General features: G+C 50.3%; 1 protein-coding gene across 2 annotated transcripts; it reads right to left on the bottom strand.

The window, feature by feature from the left end:
- Positions 1 to 1,928: 1,928 nt before the first annotated feature.
- Positions 1,929 to 19,689, bottom strand: BSG (basigin (Ok blood group)). 2 transcript variants are annotated; one of them, XM_030232142.2, is made up of 8 exons: positions 19,522 to 19,689; positions 13,578 to 13,734; positions 12,110 to 12,198; positions 11,306 to 11,433; positions 7,384 to 7,657; positions 3,263 to 3,287; positions 2,875 to 2,944; positions 1,929 to 2,738 (listed from the first exon to the last, which is right to left on the bottom strand). In XM_030232142.2, the coding sequence occupies exons 1-7, from the start codon at positions 19,601 to 19,603 to the stop codon at positions 2,887 to 2,889; spliced, it is 813 nt and encodes a 270-aa protein (XP_030088002.1). In that variant the 5' UTR covers positions 19,604 to 19,689; the 3' UTR covers positions 1,929 to 2,738; positions 2,875 to 2,886. The 2 variants fall into 2 exon arrangements, with proteins under 2 accessions (XP_030088002.1, XP_050842121.1); XM_050986164.1 differs by lacking the exon at positions 19,522 to 19,689 and adding an exon at positions 13,854 to 14,230.
- Positions 19,690 to 19,742: the final 53 nt, after the last annotated feature.

Genomic DNA, 19,742 nt, shown 5'->3' on the forward strand with positions numbered 1-19,742 from the left:
CCGGCAGCGCAGTCCCCGGTGTGGTGCGGTGCGGGGCCGGCCGCTCTCCCCGCGGGGCTCCGCTGCCCCAGCCCATCCGCCGCTCCGCGGAGGGAGCGCTGCCTACCCCCGGGCCAGGGATGGACCCCATCGCCGCGCCAGGTACGGAAGCTCTGCCCTCCAACCCCCCCCAAGGACCCATCGCTCCAGCGCTGAGCCCCCTCTGAACCCAGCTGGTGGTTGGAGGAGTCCCCGAGGTGTACCCGGGGATGGAGACCCCGGACCGCCGCCCCAGGACTGCGCCAGCACCCGAAGTTGGACACGCGACACCCGCCAAGGGGGCTGATGCTCTGGAAGAACATCGGTACCTCCTGCCCTCTGCCGGGGGAACGGGCTCATCCAGACCCCGTGGGCTGCGGGGATGGCCGGAGTGAGGAGTCCGGGTGCGCCCCGAGCACCCTGAGCGGCCGGACCCGGCACCGGAGCCCGCGGTTCAGAGCGAGCCCCGTCGGGTCACGGAGCCGTTCGGGCATCGCGGAGGTGGCACCACCTGGTGCCACGGGACAGAACCGCACCGGAGCCAGCGCCGTGCCCGGGCCGGGCACCGACAGCCGCGGGCCCTGCGCTGAGCCCCAGGGCAGGAGACAGCCCAGAATCACCCCGCGGAGCACAGCGGCCCCGTTCCGCGGCTTCAGGCTCCGGGCTCGGCACGGCTGCCTCCGAGATCAGCTCATTTCTCCAAATATTCCTGGGGCAGAGCACTGCCACCCCTGAGCTGCCCCCAGCCCATGGAGAACCTGATTCAGCTGAACCTGAACGCGAGGCTGGAGATGCTGGAGCCAAGAGTGAGGCAGCAGCTCAGGGCTCTCCCGGGAAGCAGGAGCTGAGCAGGGTCACCGTGGAGCTCAGAGCACCCACTCCCTCTCTCTGGGGCACCACAGCGGGGCCTGATTGTGCCATCCCTGCCCAAGGTTCCGTGTGGCAGCCCCTGGGCCGTGGCAGGGCTGTGCCACAGCTCACCAGGACAACTGCAACGATGCCAGCGCCACCCCCTGCCCAGCTCCCAGGGCTGCTGTCCCCCTGTCCCTGCCCAGCCAGACAAAAGTGTGCTGTGACCCAGAGCAGGCTCAGACAGGACCCAAAATTCTCATGAAGGAAATGAAACCATGCATTGATTTTTCACCAGGATGGTGCAAGGCTGGGGCTGTGAACGCCTTGCATAACCCACTTACAGGCACAGCAAGGCAGAGGCACTGGCAGGAGGGACCCAGCTACCACATCACCAGGCTGTCAGCACTGCCACCAGAGCTGCCACCACCTCTCTGGGCACAGGCTGGCCACCCCCCCTTTGTCACATCCCAGGCAGGGATGAACATCTGGCTATAGAGCCAGGACATGGGCCCAGAATGAAGCTCCTTAGGCCAGCTGGGAGCACAGGGCAGCTTCTCTTCAGCCCAAGGGCTCTGCTGCCTCACTCCAGGGGCAGGAATGCTGGCAGAAGCCCCCTGAGCCCAGGGACTGCCCACCAGATCCTGTCCTGGTCCCAGCTCTATGCTCAAAGGTCTCACACTTTTGCTCTCTCCAACCATAAAGGGCAGGAAAAAACCAAACCAACCTAGAAAATCTGCTTGGAGAAGTGTGAGACACACGAACAGCAGGGCCTGGAGGGCTCCTCGAGGCTGGGGCTGATCCTTGACCCCACAGCCACAAGAGCTGAGGAACTGTGGAGCAGGGCAAGGGGAGAGTGGCCCATACTGGAAAACCAGGCTCCTGCAGGCTCTGCAGAGCAGGGAACCCCTCCCTCCCCTCCCTGAAGGCTTTTACACCCATCAAGCTGCATCTCCTCAGCAATTAGAGGGCACCAGAGCTGGCACCAAACCCAGACACAGCACCGTGCTCTGCAGCCAGAGGGTCAGGCAGCCCAGAGGGAAGAGACCAGAGTCCAGAGGTGGAAAAAAGAGAGAGGAATCATCTTTATTTGTGAAGTGTTAACAGATGGAACAGTTCAATGCTAACCAGCAGTAAAGGTGTTAGACTCCCCTGAGCACCTGGCTGCTCACAGGCCCCCAAGTCACGCACACACAGCCATGGCTCAAGCACAAAGCACAAAGCACAAGCTGTTAAACCTTAAAACCACCCCCAGCCCCTGCTCACCCCGCCCCTCCCCACTGCCCAGACATGAACAACCCATGGAATAAGTTACAGCAATCATTTATCCAGCATCCAGCTCCTGGCTGCACAGTAACCAAGAGCAGCTTGGCAGGAGCTGACTGGGAGTCTGCCCGACAGGGACACGGCCAGGAACGAGCCCTGGCCAGGGAAAGGTGCAGCCTTGCTCCTGGTGACACACTGGGAAAGACACAGAACCCCTTCCTGAACCCTCTGGTCACATCAGGTCATCTCCCAACAACCCCCAAAGCAGCTCCTCCCTCACCCCCACAAGCAGGTGGGACACAGCTGCATTCCCACCCCCCCCTCCCCACTCTGTACCAACATAAAATAACCTAGGACAGAGACAGTCAGAGACCTAGACTACCAGGAACAAAGGATTTACATTTACAGGTAGAAAAACCCTCCCACGACTCTTAAAAAAAAAAAAAAAAAAAAAAAAAGTGTATTTTATATCCTACAACTTAAGTTTCCTTAGAAAGTGAAGTAACTGAATCTCAAGGACGCACTAGAATATTCCATGGTGCTATTTTACCAAAAAATTAAAAGAAAACAAAATTGTCCAGACGAGTTCTTCATCTACACATCACCTGGGAGGAAGGAAAGAAAATGCAGTTAGATAAACCCTGCAGCACTGGGCAGGTAGAGCTGGGCCAGAAGGGCCCCTGGCTTCTCCCAGAGAGCCTCAGCAGCCCCAGATGTGCAGCTCCTGCCCCAGGCACTCACCCGGCCCTGCCCTCAGTTGGCGTTCCTCTGGCGGACGTTCTTGTCCTTGTGGTTTGTGGCATTGCTCTTCCTGGGAAGGGAGAAGGGGTGTGAGGCAAGGGAGAGCACAGAGCTCCCCCAGCAGCACCCCTCACCCATCAGTGTCCAAGCAGAGGGTGCAGGTCAGATCCCAGAGCAGGGTCAGACACCAGGGCCACCCCAGGGATGTGTGGTTTACACAGGGGGACATTAAATGAACCATGGGGGGGCATCTCCCCCCACTGAGGATTATTCCCACACCAGCCAGCTTCTATCTTTGCATAAAGCTTTTATCTTTGGAGCAGATTCCCTGGCTGGATGAGATCTGCCAGTGCAAACCTGGCTCAATAGGAACAGGCAAGGTACTCACAGTGGTGCAGAGCCTCCATCATCATCTTCACATTCAGGACAGCACAGAAAGAGAAAACAAAATATAAACAGTCAGGGGAGAGGACACAGAAAGTGACCTCTGCCTCCTCTTAAGGCAGTGGGAACTGCATTCCAGGCAGCCATTCCTCACCACCTAACACTGGGGAGGGTGAGATCTGCCCTGACCCACCCCTGCGCTCACCCCCACGGCACCAGGACTTGGGATGGCTCCCAGATCCCAGCAGGTAAAGGGGAAGCCAAACAGGATGTTTCAGGAATGAGGCTTTAAAAGCAGCAGCAGCAGCAGCAGGAAGCCCTCCTCCCTCCCCACACCTTGTGACACCAAAACAAACACTGCACACCACGTTCTGAGCAGCACAGCTAAGGAAACACCTCTGCCAACACGTGCCAAGCCCTGCAGCCTTTCACCAGCTCCCTGAGATCTGCCACCTCCCTCCAGGAGGCTCCCAGTGTCTCCTTGGCTCCCCTGCAGTCCCGTGCCTTGGGCACCAGGATCTGCCCATGGCTGGTGAGAGGACAGGGACAGACACACGGCTGGAACTACCTTCCACTTACCGTGAGAGGTGGCACCCAGCAGCAGAGAAAGGAAGAGTGGATAGGTAACACCAGCAAGGATATCACCCAAAGAGAGGCCAGACTGTCCCCACCCCACCCCAGTGACAGGAGGGTCCAGCTCCCAGAAAGTTCTGGGGGGAACATGTTCTAGCAGCCTTCTTGAGCTAGGTCTAATAAGCTATAACACACCCAAGATAGCTCAGCCACCTTTGGGAGCATAAAAATCAGCAGGATGGCTTCTGTGGCAGTGTTGGAAACAAAAAGGTTCAATAAAAGGCAAAATAACAAACAGAGAAAAACTGAGTCAGGTGCAAGAGGTCCTTGCTCCTGGTAAAACACCTCACAAAAGCCACGGGTTTCTTTGTTCACTTCTCTTTCTAGTAAATTGCCCAAGCAGGATTTTTTGGTTTCTGTCCAGATAACTATCCTTAAGTCTGAGGTGAAGTCCCCGAGATTTATGAGGGGGCTTTTTTCACCTGATCGAGGAGAGAAACTTCTGGGCTTCTTTCCTTTTTGAGGGAACAAAAGATGGTTTTGTCACTCCATCAACAGGAAGCACATTCCTACAGGCCTCACTGTCACCGCTCAGGAGGGACAAAGCCACAGAGACTTTGGGCAGAAAAAATCCACTTTATACCAAGGAAGTAGGGGCAAAGCCACAGAGACTTTGGGGCAGAAAAAATCCACTTTATACCAAGGAAGTAGGGGCAAAGCCACAGAGACTTTGGGGCAGAAAAAATCCACTTTATATCAAGGAAATAGGGGCAAAGCCACAGAGACTTTGGGGCAGAAAAATCCACTTTATATCAAGGAAATAGGGGCAAAGCCACAGAGACTTTAAAGTGATAAAAATCACTTTATACCAGGGCAGTGTGAAGCCATGTGTTTACCAAAGGGATGTGAGGCTGTCTCCTCATCCATGAGCACTTGGGAACTTGAGCTCCTCTTGCCAAGGAGCATCAGGACATTTCAGGACATTCACCTGTCTGTCAGAGCACCTGCTACAGCTCTGGCAGGTCAGCACTGATGGCACCACAAACCAGATCACAAAGTGGTTTTGGCTGGGAGATGCAGCTACAACATCTTTAGGACAGGGGTGTCAGAAGGTAAAACACCTGCCTGTGAAACTGCCTGGATGGAATCCCAAGCCCTGCAATCCGGGAAGGGATCTGAGCCTCAGCCCCTGAGCTGCAGCTCTCCTGAGCCTGCTCCTGCTCCTGCAGGGGTCCTGGGCAGGAAGGATGCAGAGAATTCAGAGCATTGTGAACAGCATCAGATAAAGGAGCTGACACAATGCAGATCCTCGGCGATAAGGAAAGGGAGGAGCTGGTGCTTCCAGAACAGATTAAAGATAGCACCGGGTCTTTGAGCTCCAGGATGTGAGGATCTGATGACACAAAACATCCTGAACTGAACACAAATTCAGCCAAGCCCGGTCTTACAGAGCCACTGACACAGTCCCTCCCAGCTCTGCAGCACCACAAAAGCTCTGGTCCTTATTTACAAACCACCTTGTCCAGAGTGGGAGCTGCCAAAGCAAACCCAGCCCTGCAGACACTCACGGGAAGGGACTGGTGAGACAAAGGGTCAGGCTGACCTGCTCAGAATCCTCTCCTGCTCCAGATCTCACTGCTGGGCTGCCATAAACAGTGCAATTCCAGGCAGCTTGGTGGCTGAAGCACAGACTGGTTCCTCAAGAGCCCTCAAACACCCCTCCTCTGGGAGAGGGACCTCAGAACCCCCCACAAGCTGCAAACCACTTGAAATCTTGTGATTTCAAGATTTATCATAGAACCTCGGGTTCCTCCCTGACAATTCCCTCCCAGGTGTGTCACTCACCTCTCCTTTCCCCTCCCAGCACTGTCTGTCAGTCCTGGCATTCCAGAAGGGCATCAGTGACTGGCAGATCCAAAGGATGCCCTCTACCTCCAGGGGCACTGGGCCATCCAGGTGTCCTCTGTCCCTTGAGACCTCCCCTCCTGTCCCTGGCTGGTGGCTCCCTGCCCCTTCCCTGCCCTCTCCCAGGGGTTAAAAGGAGCAGCACCCACGGGGTCAGGAGTTCTGCTGGAGCTGTTGAGCCAGAACAAAGCTCTGGATCCAAACCCTCCATCAGAACCGACTCCTTCCCTTCCCCATCGCCCTAAAGCTTCTCTCCCAGAGGGAACCCTGAGGAGCAGCCCCTGATACAGGGAAAGCTCCATCCCAGCACCACCAGAGCTCCTGCACACCTGGACTTGTCCCCACGTGCCCAGCTGCAGCACCCAGCCAGCCAAAAGCGTCTGTGGGGTGAAACACCACAATTTCCACTATTTGGTTCAGCAGCAAGGGCCAGACAAGCTCAGGCAGGTCCTGTCTGCAATATTGGTAATTATTCCAAGACCACACAGCTTCAAACTGTGAAAAATGTGTATTTTATGATTGGCTCCTTGCAAATATTGAAATGAATATTATATGTGTTGTGTTAGAAAGTGAAGCTGTATTAATTCTCTGAAGTAGTGTGGTAAATATAGTTTTAGATTATAACAAAATGTTAAAATAGAAACTATGCTGTGTAAGATACTTTTTTTCTAAAAGAAAGGACTGGCACAGAGATAGCAGCCACAATTCTCTTTTTCTTTTCAGAGAAGGAGAATTTATTGCTCTGTTATCAAGAGAAATGAACTTCCCACCTCACTCAGGATTCAGAGGAAGAAGCTGACACTGCTCAGATTGAATCCTGTGTTTGAATGGAATTTATGCATCATGGATGAGGTGTATGAATATGCAACAGGCTGTTGTTTTTAAGGGTTAATCCTCTGTTAACTGTGTCCTTTTTGGGCTTATTTTGCCCAGAAAAAGGTACCTGGACTGTCTGTAACTCTTTGCTTCTATTGTCTCATATTGTACTAATTCAAATTGTCCAAATTATTATTACTCTAATTATATTACTATTTTTATAGTATATGAATTATATGAATGGAGTAAAGAAGAATAGGGGCAAAGAAGAATAGGGGCAAAAAGGAAACAGAGCAAAAAAGAATAGGAACAAAAAGGAACAGGAGTAAAAAGGAACAGGAGTAAAAAGGAAGAATTGGAGTAAAAAGGAAGAACAGGAGTAAAAAAGGATTAAAAAATAGGAGTAAAAAAGAATAGGAGCAAAAAAGAAAAGGAGCGAAAAAGAAGAGGAGTGAAAAAGAAGAATAGGAGTAAAAAGAATAGGAGTAAAAAAGAATAGGAGTAAAAAAGGATTAAAAAATAGGAGCAAAAAAGGAATAGGAGTAAAAAAATGGGAGTAAAAAGGAATAGGAGTAAAAAGGAATAGGAGTAAAAAAGAATAGGAGTAAAAAGGAATAGGAGTAAAAAGGAATAGGAGTAAAAAAATAGGAGTAAAAAGGAATAGGAGCAAAAAAGAATAGGAGCAAAAAGAAGAGGAGCAAAAAAGGAGTAAAAAAGAATAGGAGTAAAAAGGAATAGGAGTAAAAAAGAATATAAATCATACACATCAAACTTCAAAAATGTTAAAGACAAGCGATTGGGCATTTCCCACAAAACCCATCTGCCTCTTACCGTCAGGAACCTCATCGGGCTTCCTCCTCTTCTCGTAGATGAAGATGATGGTGACCAGCACGAGCACCTCTGCCACGATGCCCAGGAAGGGCCAGAGCGCTGCCAGGCGGCTGCGCACGCGCAGGCTGACGGTGGCATCGCCCGTGCCCAGGGCGTTGGTGCCATTGCAGAAATAATCCCCCGTGTCCTGCTCGATGTCCAGCTTCAGGATCCTCAGCTCCGTCTTGTTGCCGCTGGATTTGATGATGTATCTGCCAGAGGCGTTCTCCAGGCGCTGCAGGGGGGAGGGAAGGTGGGAAAATGGGGGTTGGTAGGGTTGGGTCCTGGCAAATATTCAAATGAATATTCTGTGTTGTGTTGGGAAGTTAAGGTGTGTGAAAAATGTGTATTTATATGACTGGCTCTTTGCAAATATGAAAATGAATATTATATGTGCTATGTTAGAATGTTAAGCTGTGTGAAAAATGTGTATTTATACAATTGGCTCTTTGCAAATATGAAAATGAATATTATATGTGCTATGTTAGAAAGTTAAGCTGTGTGAATAACTTTCTTTACGTTAGAAAGTTATGCAATGTGAAAAATGTGTATTTATATGATTGGCTCTTCACAAAGATTAAAATGGATATTATATGTGTCATGTTAGAAATTTGATTGGCTCTTCAAATACAAAATGAGTATTACATGTGTTACGTTAGAAAGTTATGCAATGTGAAAAATGTGTATCATATGATTGGCTCTTCACAAATATTTAATTGAATACTCTGTGTGTTATGTTGGAAAGTTATGCTGTATTCTGAAAAATGACTGGCTCTTCACAAATATTAAAATGAATATAATATGTGTTATGTTAGAAATGTGACTGGCTCTTCACAAATACCAAAATGAATATTATATGTGCAATGTTAGAAAGTTATGCTGTGTGAAAAATGCATATTTTATGATTGGATCTTCACAAATATTAAAATTAATATTATATGTGTTCTGTTAGAAAGTTATGCTGTATGAAAAATGTGTACTTATATGATTGGCTCTCCACAAATATTAAAATGAATATTATATATGTCAGAAATTATATATGTTAGAAATTTGATTGGCTCTTCAAATAGAAAATTAATATTGTATTGGAAGGGCTGGGTCTTGGCAAATATTCAAATGAATATTCTGTGCTATGTTAGAAAGTTAAGCTGTGTGAAAAATGTGTATTTATACAATTGGCTCTTTGCAAATATGAAAATGAATATTATATGTGCTATGTTAGAAAGTTATGCAATGTGAAAAATGTGTATTTATATGATTGGCTCTTCACAGGTATTTAAATTAATATTATATGTGCAATGTTAGAAAGTTGTGCTGTGTGAAAAATGGGTATTTTATGATTGGCTCTGGACAAATATTCAAATGAATACTCTGTGTGTTATGTTAGAAAGTTTTGTTGTATTAATCTCTTTTAAGCAGCGTGGTAAATATGGTTTTTAGGCTGTAGTATAATATTAAAATAGAAAATATGCTATGTAAGATACTTGTTATAACTAGCTCAATGTGAAAAATGGGTATTTTATGATTGGCTCCTCCCAAATATTCAAATGACTACTCTGTGCATTATGTTAGAAATTTGATTGACTCTTCACAAAAATTAAAATTAATATTATATGTGCAATGTTAGAAAGTTATGCTGTGTGAAAAATGTGTATTTATATGATTGGCTTTTAGCAAACATTAAAATTGATACTCTGTGTGTTAGAAAGCTATGCTGTATTCTGAAAAATGATTGGCTCTTCACAAATGTTTGAATTAATATTATATGTGTTATGTTAGAAATGTGATTGGCTCTTCACAAATAGTAAAATTAATATTATATGTGCTATTTCAGAAAGTTAAGCTGTGTGAAAAATGTGTATTTATACGATTGGCTTTTAGCAAATATTCAAATGAATACTCTGTGTGTTATGTTGGAAAGTTATGCTGTATTCTGAAAAATGATTGGCTCTTCACAAAGATTAAAATGAGTATTATATGTGTCATGTTAGAAATTTGATTGGCTCTTCAAACACAAAATGAATATTATATGTGCTATTTCAGAAAGTTAAGCTGTGTGAAAAATGTGTATTTATATGATTGGCTCTTCACAAATATTCAAATGAATACTCTATGTGTTATGTTAGAAAGTTATGCTGCATTGTGAAAAATGATTGGCTCTTCACAAATATTAAAATTAATATTATATGTGCTATGTTAGGAAGTTAAGCTGTGTGAAAAATGTGTATTTATATGATTGGCTCTTTGCAAATATTCAGATGAATACTCTACGTGCTATGTTAGAAGGTTATGTTGTATTATGTGTGTAATATTGTATTCACAAATATTAAAATGAATATTACACGTGTCATGTTAGAAATTTGATTGGCTCTTCATAAATACTAAAATGAATATTATATGTGCTGTGTTAGGAAGTTGTGCTCCTTTATATAGTGTGGTAAATATAGTTTTTAGGCTGTGGGATAATACTAAAACAAAAACTGTGTAATGTAAGATACTTTTTGCAACTAGCTTAGTGTGAAAAATGTGTATTTATATGATTGGCCCTTTGCAAATATTAAAATCAATACTCTATGTGTTATGTCAAGGAAATTAATACAGCATAACTTCCCAAGTAGTGTGTGTCCTTTTTAGGGCTTATTTTGCCCAGAAAGAGGTCCCCAGACTGTCCATAACTCTTTATTTTTATTGTCTTGTATTGTCCTAATCCCAGTTGTTCAAATTTTTATTACTCTAATTATATTACTATTTTTATAACCCTTTTATTGCTATTAAACTTTAAAAATTTTAAAACCAATTGATTGGCGTTTTTCACACCTATTAATATCTTCTAAGTAGTGTGGCAAATATAGATTTCAGGTTGTAGTATAATATTAAAATAGAAACTATGTGATGTAAGATACTTTTTGCAACTAGCTCAAGGAAATTCTTGGCACAGAGAGAACAGCAACAAGACACCAACATCACAAGAGAAGAATTTTTGCCTCCTTACTGGGAAAAACCTGGAGACCAAGGCAATTTATTTACAAGATGAGGAGGAAAGGGGGGGAAGTTGAAAATAAGCAGAAAAATCTCTAGTTTGAAAGGAATGTTTGCATCATGTATGAAATACGTGAAAATGCAACAAGCTGTTGCTTTTAAGGGTTAATCCTCTGTTAGTGAGCCATGCTTTGTTTGAGGAAAGCATCTGAACGTTCATAATTCTCTGCTTTTTATTGTCCTAACTCTGATTGTCCAAATTCTTATTGCTCTAACTTGCATTACAATTTTTAGAACCATTTTATTACTAAGAAACTTTTAAAATTTTAAGAACGAGTGACTGGTGTTTTTCACAAAGGAAGAAGAGGGATCTCAGGGTGATGGGTTTCTCTTTGAGCTGGGTTTTGAGCTTTTAGAGAATTTATCACACTTGGGATAGCTCAGCTACCCCAAATGGCTTAAAATGAGCAGGATGGCTTCTGAGCTAGTGCTGGAAACAGAAAAAGGTTTAATAAAAGGCAAAATAACAAAGCTCTGTAAGAGAAAAACCAAGCTAGGGGTGAGAGGTTTTTGCTCCTGCTATAACACCCCACAAAAGCAATTATTTATTTTGTTCTCTTCCTTTTTCAGTGAATTACCCAGGTGGGACCTCTTGGCCTCTGTCCAGGGGACAGCCCCAGGTGTGAGGTGAAGTCCCAAAAGTCCTGTGAGGTGTCTTTGAGAGAAATTTCTGGGCTTTTTGCTTTTTTTAAGCAGACAAAGAATAATTTAGCCACTCCATCAACAGGGAGAACATGAGGGCAGTGCTGAGAAACCCCTCTGCTGGGGAGCACTGAGCTTTGGAACAATTCTGGTGCCTCAAGGACTGGCCAGGAGGGCAGAAGGAGCAAAGCACAGCACTTACCCCGTGGCCACTTTTGTGCCAGGACCAAGTGGTGACAGCAGGGTAGGAGGGATTCTTGCAGGTCAGCACCCCTGTGTCCCCCTCGTTGCCATGCTCTGAATTCTTGTATGCTGTCACCTGGGGGGGAACTAGGCAAGAAAAGGGGAAAAAAAAATTAAAATTTGGATATTTCATTATAGAAATCACAGATTTGTGCTTCCTGCAGCTCACATCACCAGAATCAGCCACCCCAAAACTTCAGTCAGGTTGGTCCTCTCACTAGTTTGGCTTAAAAAACACTTTCTGCTTTAAAGTCACCTTTCAAGCAGAACTTCAGTTGCAAATATGAGCTCCAAATGAATCTTGTTGACCCTTCCAAGACTTCTGAATAGATGGTGCTGTCAGTCAGATAAACTTTAATGATACAGCCAGAAAACTCTACCAGGACAGGGGATCTTGGCCATTATGGAGCAGCATGATGCAAAATCTTCCTAGGGAGTTTTTGGGTCTGTTAGAAATGGGAATTTCAGTATAAAAGCAATGGATCTGTCAGCACACATAAGGCAAGTCCAATTTGTGGGAATATGATTGTTTGCATCATGTATGAAATATATGAATATGCAACAAGCTATTGCTTTTTAAAGTGTTTTTTAAAGCACTTTTTAATTAGTGTTTTGTAGAGGCCTGGTTGCAAATAACTTGTACAATGGTTAGTTCTGAAACAGAAGCTTTTTATTTAGTCATCAACCTCCAGCAAAGTGTTCAGGAGGTCACAGCTTCCCCACAGCCCCTCCTCAGACCCCAGGAGCAAAGAGATGAAATTACCAGAAATATTCACTTCTCCTTTTATCTGTGGGTTGGCTTCAAAGATGCACTCATAGATGCCAGAGTGCTCCTCCATCTTCCCCTCAATTCTGCCAAAAACAGGACTCAGGTAAGCACAGTTTAACAGCACAGAGATTGTGACCTGCACACTCAGGGAATCTCACACCCACAAGCATCAGGAGCCTCCTCCATAACAAATTTCCCCCATTCCAGCAGAATATTTGTAATATTTATATATACTGTACTGTGTACTACAGCACCCCAAGGCTCCTGACACACTCAGGGTGGCAGAAGAGAGTTTCAATTTCACATCTGACACGTTTTTGTCAAGTCTGATCACTGCTCCAGCTCAGTGAAACACAGGGCAAAGATCACCCAGGCCTTGCTGCTTTGGATTGATCCCCTCACAGAGAAAAAAAACCTCTCACATTCTCCTTCCTGCAAAGCTGCTGCAATGAGATTTAGTGGATTATGCAGCCCTGCAACAAACATCCCATTCTGCTGCTCAGTAATACCCACTCGAGGGAAGGGGCCCACACTTTGTCCCATGGCTGCACTGGGACAAGGAGCTGTTTGTTAATTCTGCCCTGCACGGCTCTTCCCACTTCCAAAAACCACTCAGCTGAGGAATTGAGGTCACGCGAGGGAGGCTGGGTTATAAATACTTTAATCCTTGTTCAGCTCCCTGTTGCTATGGGGAGGCAGGCACGTCTGCAGTGCCACACAAAGGGACACGATGCCTCCACAGCTGCTGGGTCACTGCCAGCCAGCCCTGAGTGTAATCAGCAAGGAAAGCTCACTGCACTGCCACAATAAGGTTGGTACTCCTGCAGCCAGCTCCCCCTGGGACTCTGAGAGGGACACAAAGCCCCAAACATGTGTCACCCTGATTTTTAGATTTTTTTTCTAAGCCTTCTGATGTTTACATTCTTGTGACAAACTTTGTGTAAGCAACTTATTGTTTTATAGAGGAAGAGAAATTTGATGGACTGTTGGTTTGTCCAGTGCACTTTCACCCTCCAATCCACTGGCACTTTTAGAAATCTATAAATGTTACGAGTCAGAAAATAAATTTCCCTTTTCCACCTTGAAAACAGCAGTGTGCACAGCGTTGTTTTGTGTCCTATAGTGACCAACATGCACTGGAGCCTCTTGCTCCACACACAGGGAGCAGGCAGCTGCTGGCCTGCCCACAGCAGGGCTCCTTCCCAGCTCTGAGGGAACAGCTCTCCAGCTGAACACCTGCTTCAAATCAGGAAATCTCTTCCTAAGAGGATATTTGTGGCACCAAACTGCCCCTTTCTCCTCCTTTTCGCTGCCCTCCTCCCCATGAAGGAGAGCACTGAGCCTCACCAAAAACTCTGTTAGCCCCACCCCATCAAGAGCTCAGCCCTGGTTCCAGCTGACAGCAAACACCAGCTGCTTTCTGGGATAAACAAACCTGTCCACGCCCTGCCCTGACACTCACGTGTAGCTGGTAAAAGCAGCCGAGCTGCTGTCCTCCTGCAGGGTCTTCTCCTTGTGAACCCACTTGTGGCCCGTGATGCTGAGGTGTGGAGCAGATATGTTACAGCTCAGGGTCACCTTGTCAGAACCCACATCCACATGAGAAGCAATTTCTGGACCTGCATTGATAAAGAATTGGATTTAAGTTAACCCAAGGTTAACCAGAGCTGACATGGTGCCCAAGAACCTGCAATGCAAACCCCACAGCTCCTTGTCTCTCTTCCCAGCTCCCACTTACCTTCACACAGTTCCCTACCACACCTGGCCAGCAGCAGGGTGTCCCCAAGGCCAGGTGACCAGCCCTGGGATGGCCACCCTGGCCCTGCAGCTGCTCCCCCCAGGAGCAGGCTGGCTGCTGTGTCCTGCATCACTGGAATCTCCGCTGTCCCTGCCACGAGTGCAGCCCCAGTGCTCAATAAGCAATGGAAAAGGTCACTCTGAAGGGCAGAGCACGGCTCTGCTGCTGCTGGGAGCCACCACAGAGCTCGTGTGTCAACACCTCCCAGCACCTGAGCAGCTCCTGACACCTCCAGGTAGCAGAGAGGGCAGGCAGGACCCTCTGTGGTGAGGAGGAGCAGACAGGATGGTGTGGCAGCCCAAAGGGCTCAGTTAGGATGGCTCCAGGGAGAGCACAGAGCCGTAACTCCGAGAGGTCCTGGCCCTCCTTGTGCCAGGCAGCAGTAAATTATGCAAGCTAAGATGACTCAGGCATTTCTACTTGTAGGAGGCTGTCCAAGAAGGCAGCGGCCATCAGCAGCACCACTGCACAGCCCCAGTGCCACCACAGCCCCTACCCTTCCACCCCAGCTCCATCCCAGCTCCTGCCAGGGCTGACAGGCATTTTGCATTTCCTCCTATCCAAATTCCACTGGAAGAAGGGCTCTGCTGGAGTTCTGAACACTCCTGCTGAAAAGGCAGCTCTCCTAACTCCAGCACTCACGGAGGAAACCTTAGCAGGACTTTATCCCCCTCCCAGTTCCTAGCCCTGGAGGCAGCCTGGGCTCTGCAGCCTTCTGTGAGCGGGAACCCAGCCACATCCACGGGACAAGCAACACCACCAACACTCAGGTGTCACACAGACACGGCCATTTCAAAAACGGTTGCATCTCAGAGCTCAAAGCAAGATTTGTTTTTCCCCCACCAACAGTTCAGGGTTCACCAGCACGGAAGCGAGCTCAAAGCAGGGCTGCTGGAAGGAGCGGGAGCTGGACGAGCCGCAGGGAAGGGCTGCTGGTCAGTGGTGGTTGGGGCAGAGTCGACCACAGAATGAAGGCTCAATTCTGCAGCCAGCAGCGGGGGCTCGGAGGCGCTCGGGGACAGGTTCCAGGTTCTTTGGCTCCGGAAAAGGCGCGGGATTGCCGGAGGGCGAATTGATCGGGAGAAGCCACAACCCTTTTTGAGCAGGGCCATTCCGGGTCAAGTCACAGGTAGTGGTGGTGGTGGTGGTGGGGGGACATCGACACAGGGTGGGAGTCTCTCACTTCTACAGCTGGGGTGGGAGGGTGGGGGGAGCTTTCGGGAGCCACGGGACACGGGTGCAGGGGTGAGCACGGCGGGAGACTCGAGACACCGGTGTCCGAGCAAGTGCCCAAGGCCTCGGCGTGGCCACTCACGTTCGATGACAAAAACGTTCGCCTGGGAACGGATCCACTTGACTTTGGGGCTCTTCGACAAGTGGTTGCGGTCGGGGTCGTTGCTGGCCCGGCACTCGTACATGCCCGAGTCGTCGGCCGTGAGGTTGGCGATGGAGATGGTGCTGGTGGAGTGCAGGTTGTAGGTGGCGTTGATTTTGACACGGTCCTGCCGTGCGCCATCCCAGAGCTGAGCATAGGTCTCATTGGGGTCGTTGCCCTCAAACCACCACTGGATCTCAGGGATGGGATTGCCAATCGCCTCGCAGTACAGCTCCACGCTGTCCTGAGTCAGTCTCTTTTGAGACAGCGGTGACTTTATAAAGCCAGCTATGAGTTGGAGAGGTATTAGTGCAAAGTGTTAGTGCAAAGCAAGAACTCAGCTTCTGCCAGCAAAAACAACCCTCGGGGACTGAGAAGAGGCTGCACGCTGTCTCCACATCAGTGTGCTCATCCCTCCCTCCCCTCCACACTCTGAGCTCTGCCTGGCTCTGCATTCTGCATCTCCACTGCAAATCCAGCACCCAGGCTGTGCCACTATCCAGACTGGATGCCCCTGGCATCTCCCACCTGCTGTGAAGGACAGGCCAGGCCCCTAAGCACAATAAAAACACTCCATTTGTGTTTCAAGGGCTTATGCAGCCCCCACATTCCCAGCCTGTGCTCTGGCAAGCTGCTGCACAGGTCACATCACCATGGAAGGCTGAGGACAGCGAGGCAGCAGGACCCTGAGCCCCCTCAGAGCCAGTTTGATTAAGACAACTGTAGTGGGAAAAGGGCTTCAGTGAGCCCCTGTGGCCCCAGGAGGAACGTGTCTGTTCCCCCTCAGTGCACAGCCCCGGGCTGCCTGACTGTAATTTGGAGCTGGCTGGGGTCCAGGCCCCCCCTCACTGCACTGTGGCACAGCCACACGTACCAGCCACGGCCACATGTACCAGCCCCTGGCCTGCCCACACCCTCCTTCCATCCCTCAGACCCCCAAAGTGCCCAGCAGGAACCCCTGAGCACAACCCTGAGGTAAGAACTTGTTTTGGGGAGGAGGAAAGTCTTGCAGACCACAAGACGTCACGAGGCAGGTGAGGAAATGTGTACATTTGTTGTCATACAAACAGTGAAATCTGATTTTTCATCTCAGGCAAGACCAGCCTGCAGAGCTGAACAGGCAACCAACAGACCAGAGGCACAGGCAGCAGCTGCAGGGTGGAATTTGGGTGTTTTTCACTCTGCCCTTGCAGCCAGAGGGTTGAGGGCTGGAATCAGCCAGTCCAAAGGTCGGTCCCTGCAGTGGAGCTGCCAAACACCCTTGGGCTCCAGGGCAGCAGCCCCAGCCCCAGGAGCCCTCCCAGGGCAGGCAGGAAGGGAGGCTCAGCAGCTCCAATTCAGGAAAATCCATCAGGCACAAGCAGAGGTCACTACGTGACTCACCCCCAGCCAGATTTCAGGAGTTGAGCTTGAGACATCCTTCCTGTACAAACAGGCACCCCAAGAACCTTCCAGGAATTAATCTGCTCAGTTAAAAGCACTTTGTGATTACACACAACTCTCCATGGATGCACCGTGATGTACAGGCACAGAGGAAGGGGGCTTAGGAGAAGTTTTTTGGGGGGGTTTGAAAGCCTGAAGATGTTTTAATGAGAAATCCTAAGGCTACTAGGAACAAAGCAGTGTCACAAACCCAAGTTTGCTCAAACTCCAGAAAGATACAAGTCAGCCCCCTAAGCAAAGCTTGACTCTTGAAGAAATTAATTCCACATTTTTCAAAGGAAAAAGTAGTTTTTCCTACTAAAGCTTTGAAAGACTTGAAGAATAAGCAAGGCTGAAAGAGAAAGGATCTCCTTTCTCTTGGATTGTGGGGTGACCAAAGCACTCCTAGGAGAAGGCAGACACTAATTTATCCAAGCAGGAGGCTCAGGGGTACCCAGAGGTGTTATGAGATGGGGCTGTCAGCTGGGTTCCACTCCCAGAACCATGCCAGAAGGGGTTTTTCCACCCCACAGACCTGTGATCAAACACTCCCAAGCCTGCCAAGCCCACAGCACTTGTGTGAGCCTGTCTGCTCCGAGTGCAGCCCGAATTAAAGCGGGAGCTGGTAAAGATCAAGGGGTTTACAGCTACAAGGTGATTACTGTACGCTGACAAAATAAGCTGTGCAAGGTTATTTGCTCCGAGTTAGAGGGTGCCTCGTGCAGTTCAAACAGGTTAAAAGGCTCCAGCAAGCAGCAGCAGCAGCGAGTACCACTCACATTCCCATGGGATTAACACCCTCCCTTGTCCCGAGCAGGAAATCCCAGCCCTGGGCTCTCTGGGCTGGGGAAGGTGCCTGTGGAGCCCAAGGCACAGGAGAACAGCCAGCACCAAACCACTGGGATCAATCAGGGCTGCTGCCACAATTCCCAGAGGGTGACAGGCTGCGAGTGGGGCTCAGCTCCCAAAGCCCAGACGCTCCCCATGGAGCTGAGCCCGGATGCTTCCCCGGGCACAGCGTGGTATCTGAGCCAGCAGGACAGCAGGGGAGGCAGAGAGACCAGATAACATTCTCCAGAGTCACCTTCAAACTAAAAACAACCTCTCCCCCCGCAGAGGGAGGAGTCCCCGGGGTGTTAACAGCAGTGGGACGTGCTCAGGGTGGCAGAGCCTGGCCAGAGCCCCACTGGGTCCACCTTCCTGCCTGGCCTGGCCTTTTCTTCTCAGTTTGGGAAGGGGATAATTGAGGATATAACCCTTTTTGCTATTTAAAATAGCTATAAAAGCTGCCCTTAAGCTTTGCACAGCCAGGTCAAAGTCAGGGTCCCTCCCCCTGAGGGCACAGAGTCCAGGCACACACTGACCCATGCTCCGTGGGGTGAGCTGCTACCCAGTGTGCTCCATAAAGCCAAACCTAAACATTGCTCAGAGGCCAAACCCCACTCTCCAGCCCCCAAAGCCAAACCTAAACATTGCTCAGAGGCCAAACCCCACTCTCCAGCCCCCAAAGCCAAACCTAAACATTGCTCAGAGGCCAAACCCCACTCTCCAGCCCCAGTGTGCTCCATAAAGCCAAACCTAAACATTGCTCAAACCCCACTCTGCTCCCTGGAGGCACCAGCACAGCTCCACACCAAGCCCAGGCATGGCCAGGCAGGACATGGGCATTACACAACTGATGGGCCAGCTCTCCTTCCAGGGTTTTTCCCACCCAGAGCAGACACTGCATCCTCCCCATCCCACTGGTGCCTGTCCCAGGCTGGAGGGTGCTGCCAGGAAACCCTCAGAGCCACAGAGGGAGCAGGATGTGGCCAAGCTGGGCAGCTCCACGTGAAAATTGTGAGGTTCAGAAGGAGGCTCTGCCCTGCAGAATTAAAACGTAATTCTGTAAAAAGAAACTATTACAACGCACAATTTGCAGGATCCTCCCACTCCTTCAGTCTTAAGGTTTGGTCCTACTGTGCTGAATTAAGTACGAAGAGGCTATAAATTGTTTAAGAATTCAAAACGCTGAAGAGCCAGGACCAGCTGCGAGCCACCGGCCACCGAACCGAGCCTCTTCCATCCGCACCTCGTACACGAGGGGCTGCGGGGAGAGCCCGGCCGGGTGTGCCGTGAGCTCCTCCCCAACCTGCCGAGGGGAAAGGTGGAGCCCAGCCCCGGGCAGAGCCCGCTCAGCCCCGCGGGAAGAGCTCTCGGTGCCCACCGGGGCTGCGGAGCCGCCGCCCCGCACCGGACCCGCTCCGCCCCGCGGATTATCCCGAACATCTTTAGCGTTTAAAGCCCGGGGACTCGGTGCTGCTTTCTCAGCCGCGGAAACCGGGGAGGCGGCTGCGGGGAATAAGCTCCTGGGTTTTCCTAAGGAGAAAACAACCCAGCGTGGCTGAAACCACCGGTACACCCGGCCGCCCCTCCGGCTTAAGAGATCACCGGGCACGCGGCGCGCCGGGGCATCCTCCGCCCGAGCTCCGGGGCTGCCCGACGGCTGCGCCGAGCCCAGCCCGGCCCGGCCATTCCCCGATAGCCCCAGGGCGCCTCCGTTCCCCCGGCCCCAGCCCCGCCCGCCGCGGACGTGCCCCGCCGCAGGCGCCCGCGCCGCCGCTCCTCCCCCCACGCCTGCCGCTCCCGGAGCCGGCCCGGAGCCCACCCGCGGGGCCGGGATCCCGCCAAGGCCCCTCGGAGCCCCCCGCAGGACGCCCCTCCGTCCAACCTCCCCCCCGAGCCCCCCGCCAACCCCACGCCACCCCGGTCCACCCGAATGGATCCCCCCCAGCCCGGAGCCAGCCCGGCTCGCCCCGGTCCGGTCCGTACTTGTCCCCGCGGCGCCGGCGGCCATCGAGCACAAGACGAGCAGCGCCAGGACCGCGCGCGTTCCCGCCGCGCCCGCCGCCATCTCCGCACGCGCCCCCGCCGCGCCGCGCGCGCGCTATAACCGCGACCGGGGGCACCGGGGGGAAGGCGGGGCCAGGCCGGGCACCGCCCCCTGCCCCCTCCGGTCAGCCAATCGAACGGCCCTGCGCCGCTCAGACCCC

This window comes from Serinus canaria, chromosome 28 (assembly GCF_022539315.1).
Source record: "Serinus canaria isolate serCan28SL12 chromosome 28, serCan2020, whole genome shotgun sequence".
Classification (NCBI taxonomy): Eukaryota; Metazoa; Chordata; class Aves; order Passeriformes; family Fringillidae; genus Serinus; species Serinus canaria.

What these genes read in the sequence shown, in the direction of transcription:
- BSG (XM_050986164.1), bottom strand. Translation starts at nt 13,983, where the DNA reads ATGCAGGACACAGCAGCCAGCCTGCTCCTGGGGGGAGCAGCTGCAGGG. An exon ending in TGGTAGGGAACTGTGTGAAG is followed by an intron (nt 13,735 to 13,853) that starts GTAAGTGGGAGC and finishes TTATCAATGCAG; the next exon opens with GTCCAGAAATTGCTTCTCAT. An exon ending in GCCCGATGAGGTTCCTGACG is followed by an intron (nt 3,288 to 7,383) that starts GTAAGAGGCAGA and finishes CTGAATGTGAAG; the next exon opens with ATGATGATGGAGGCTCTGCA.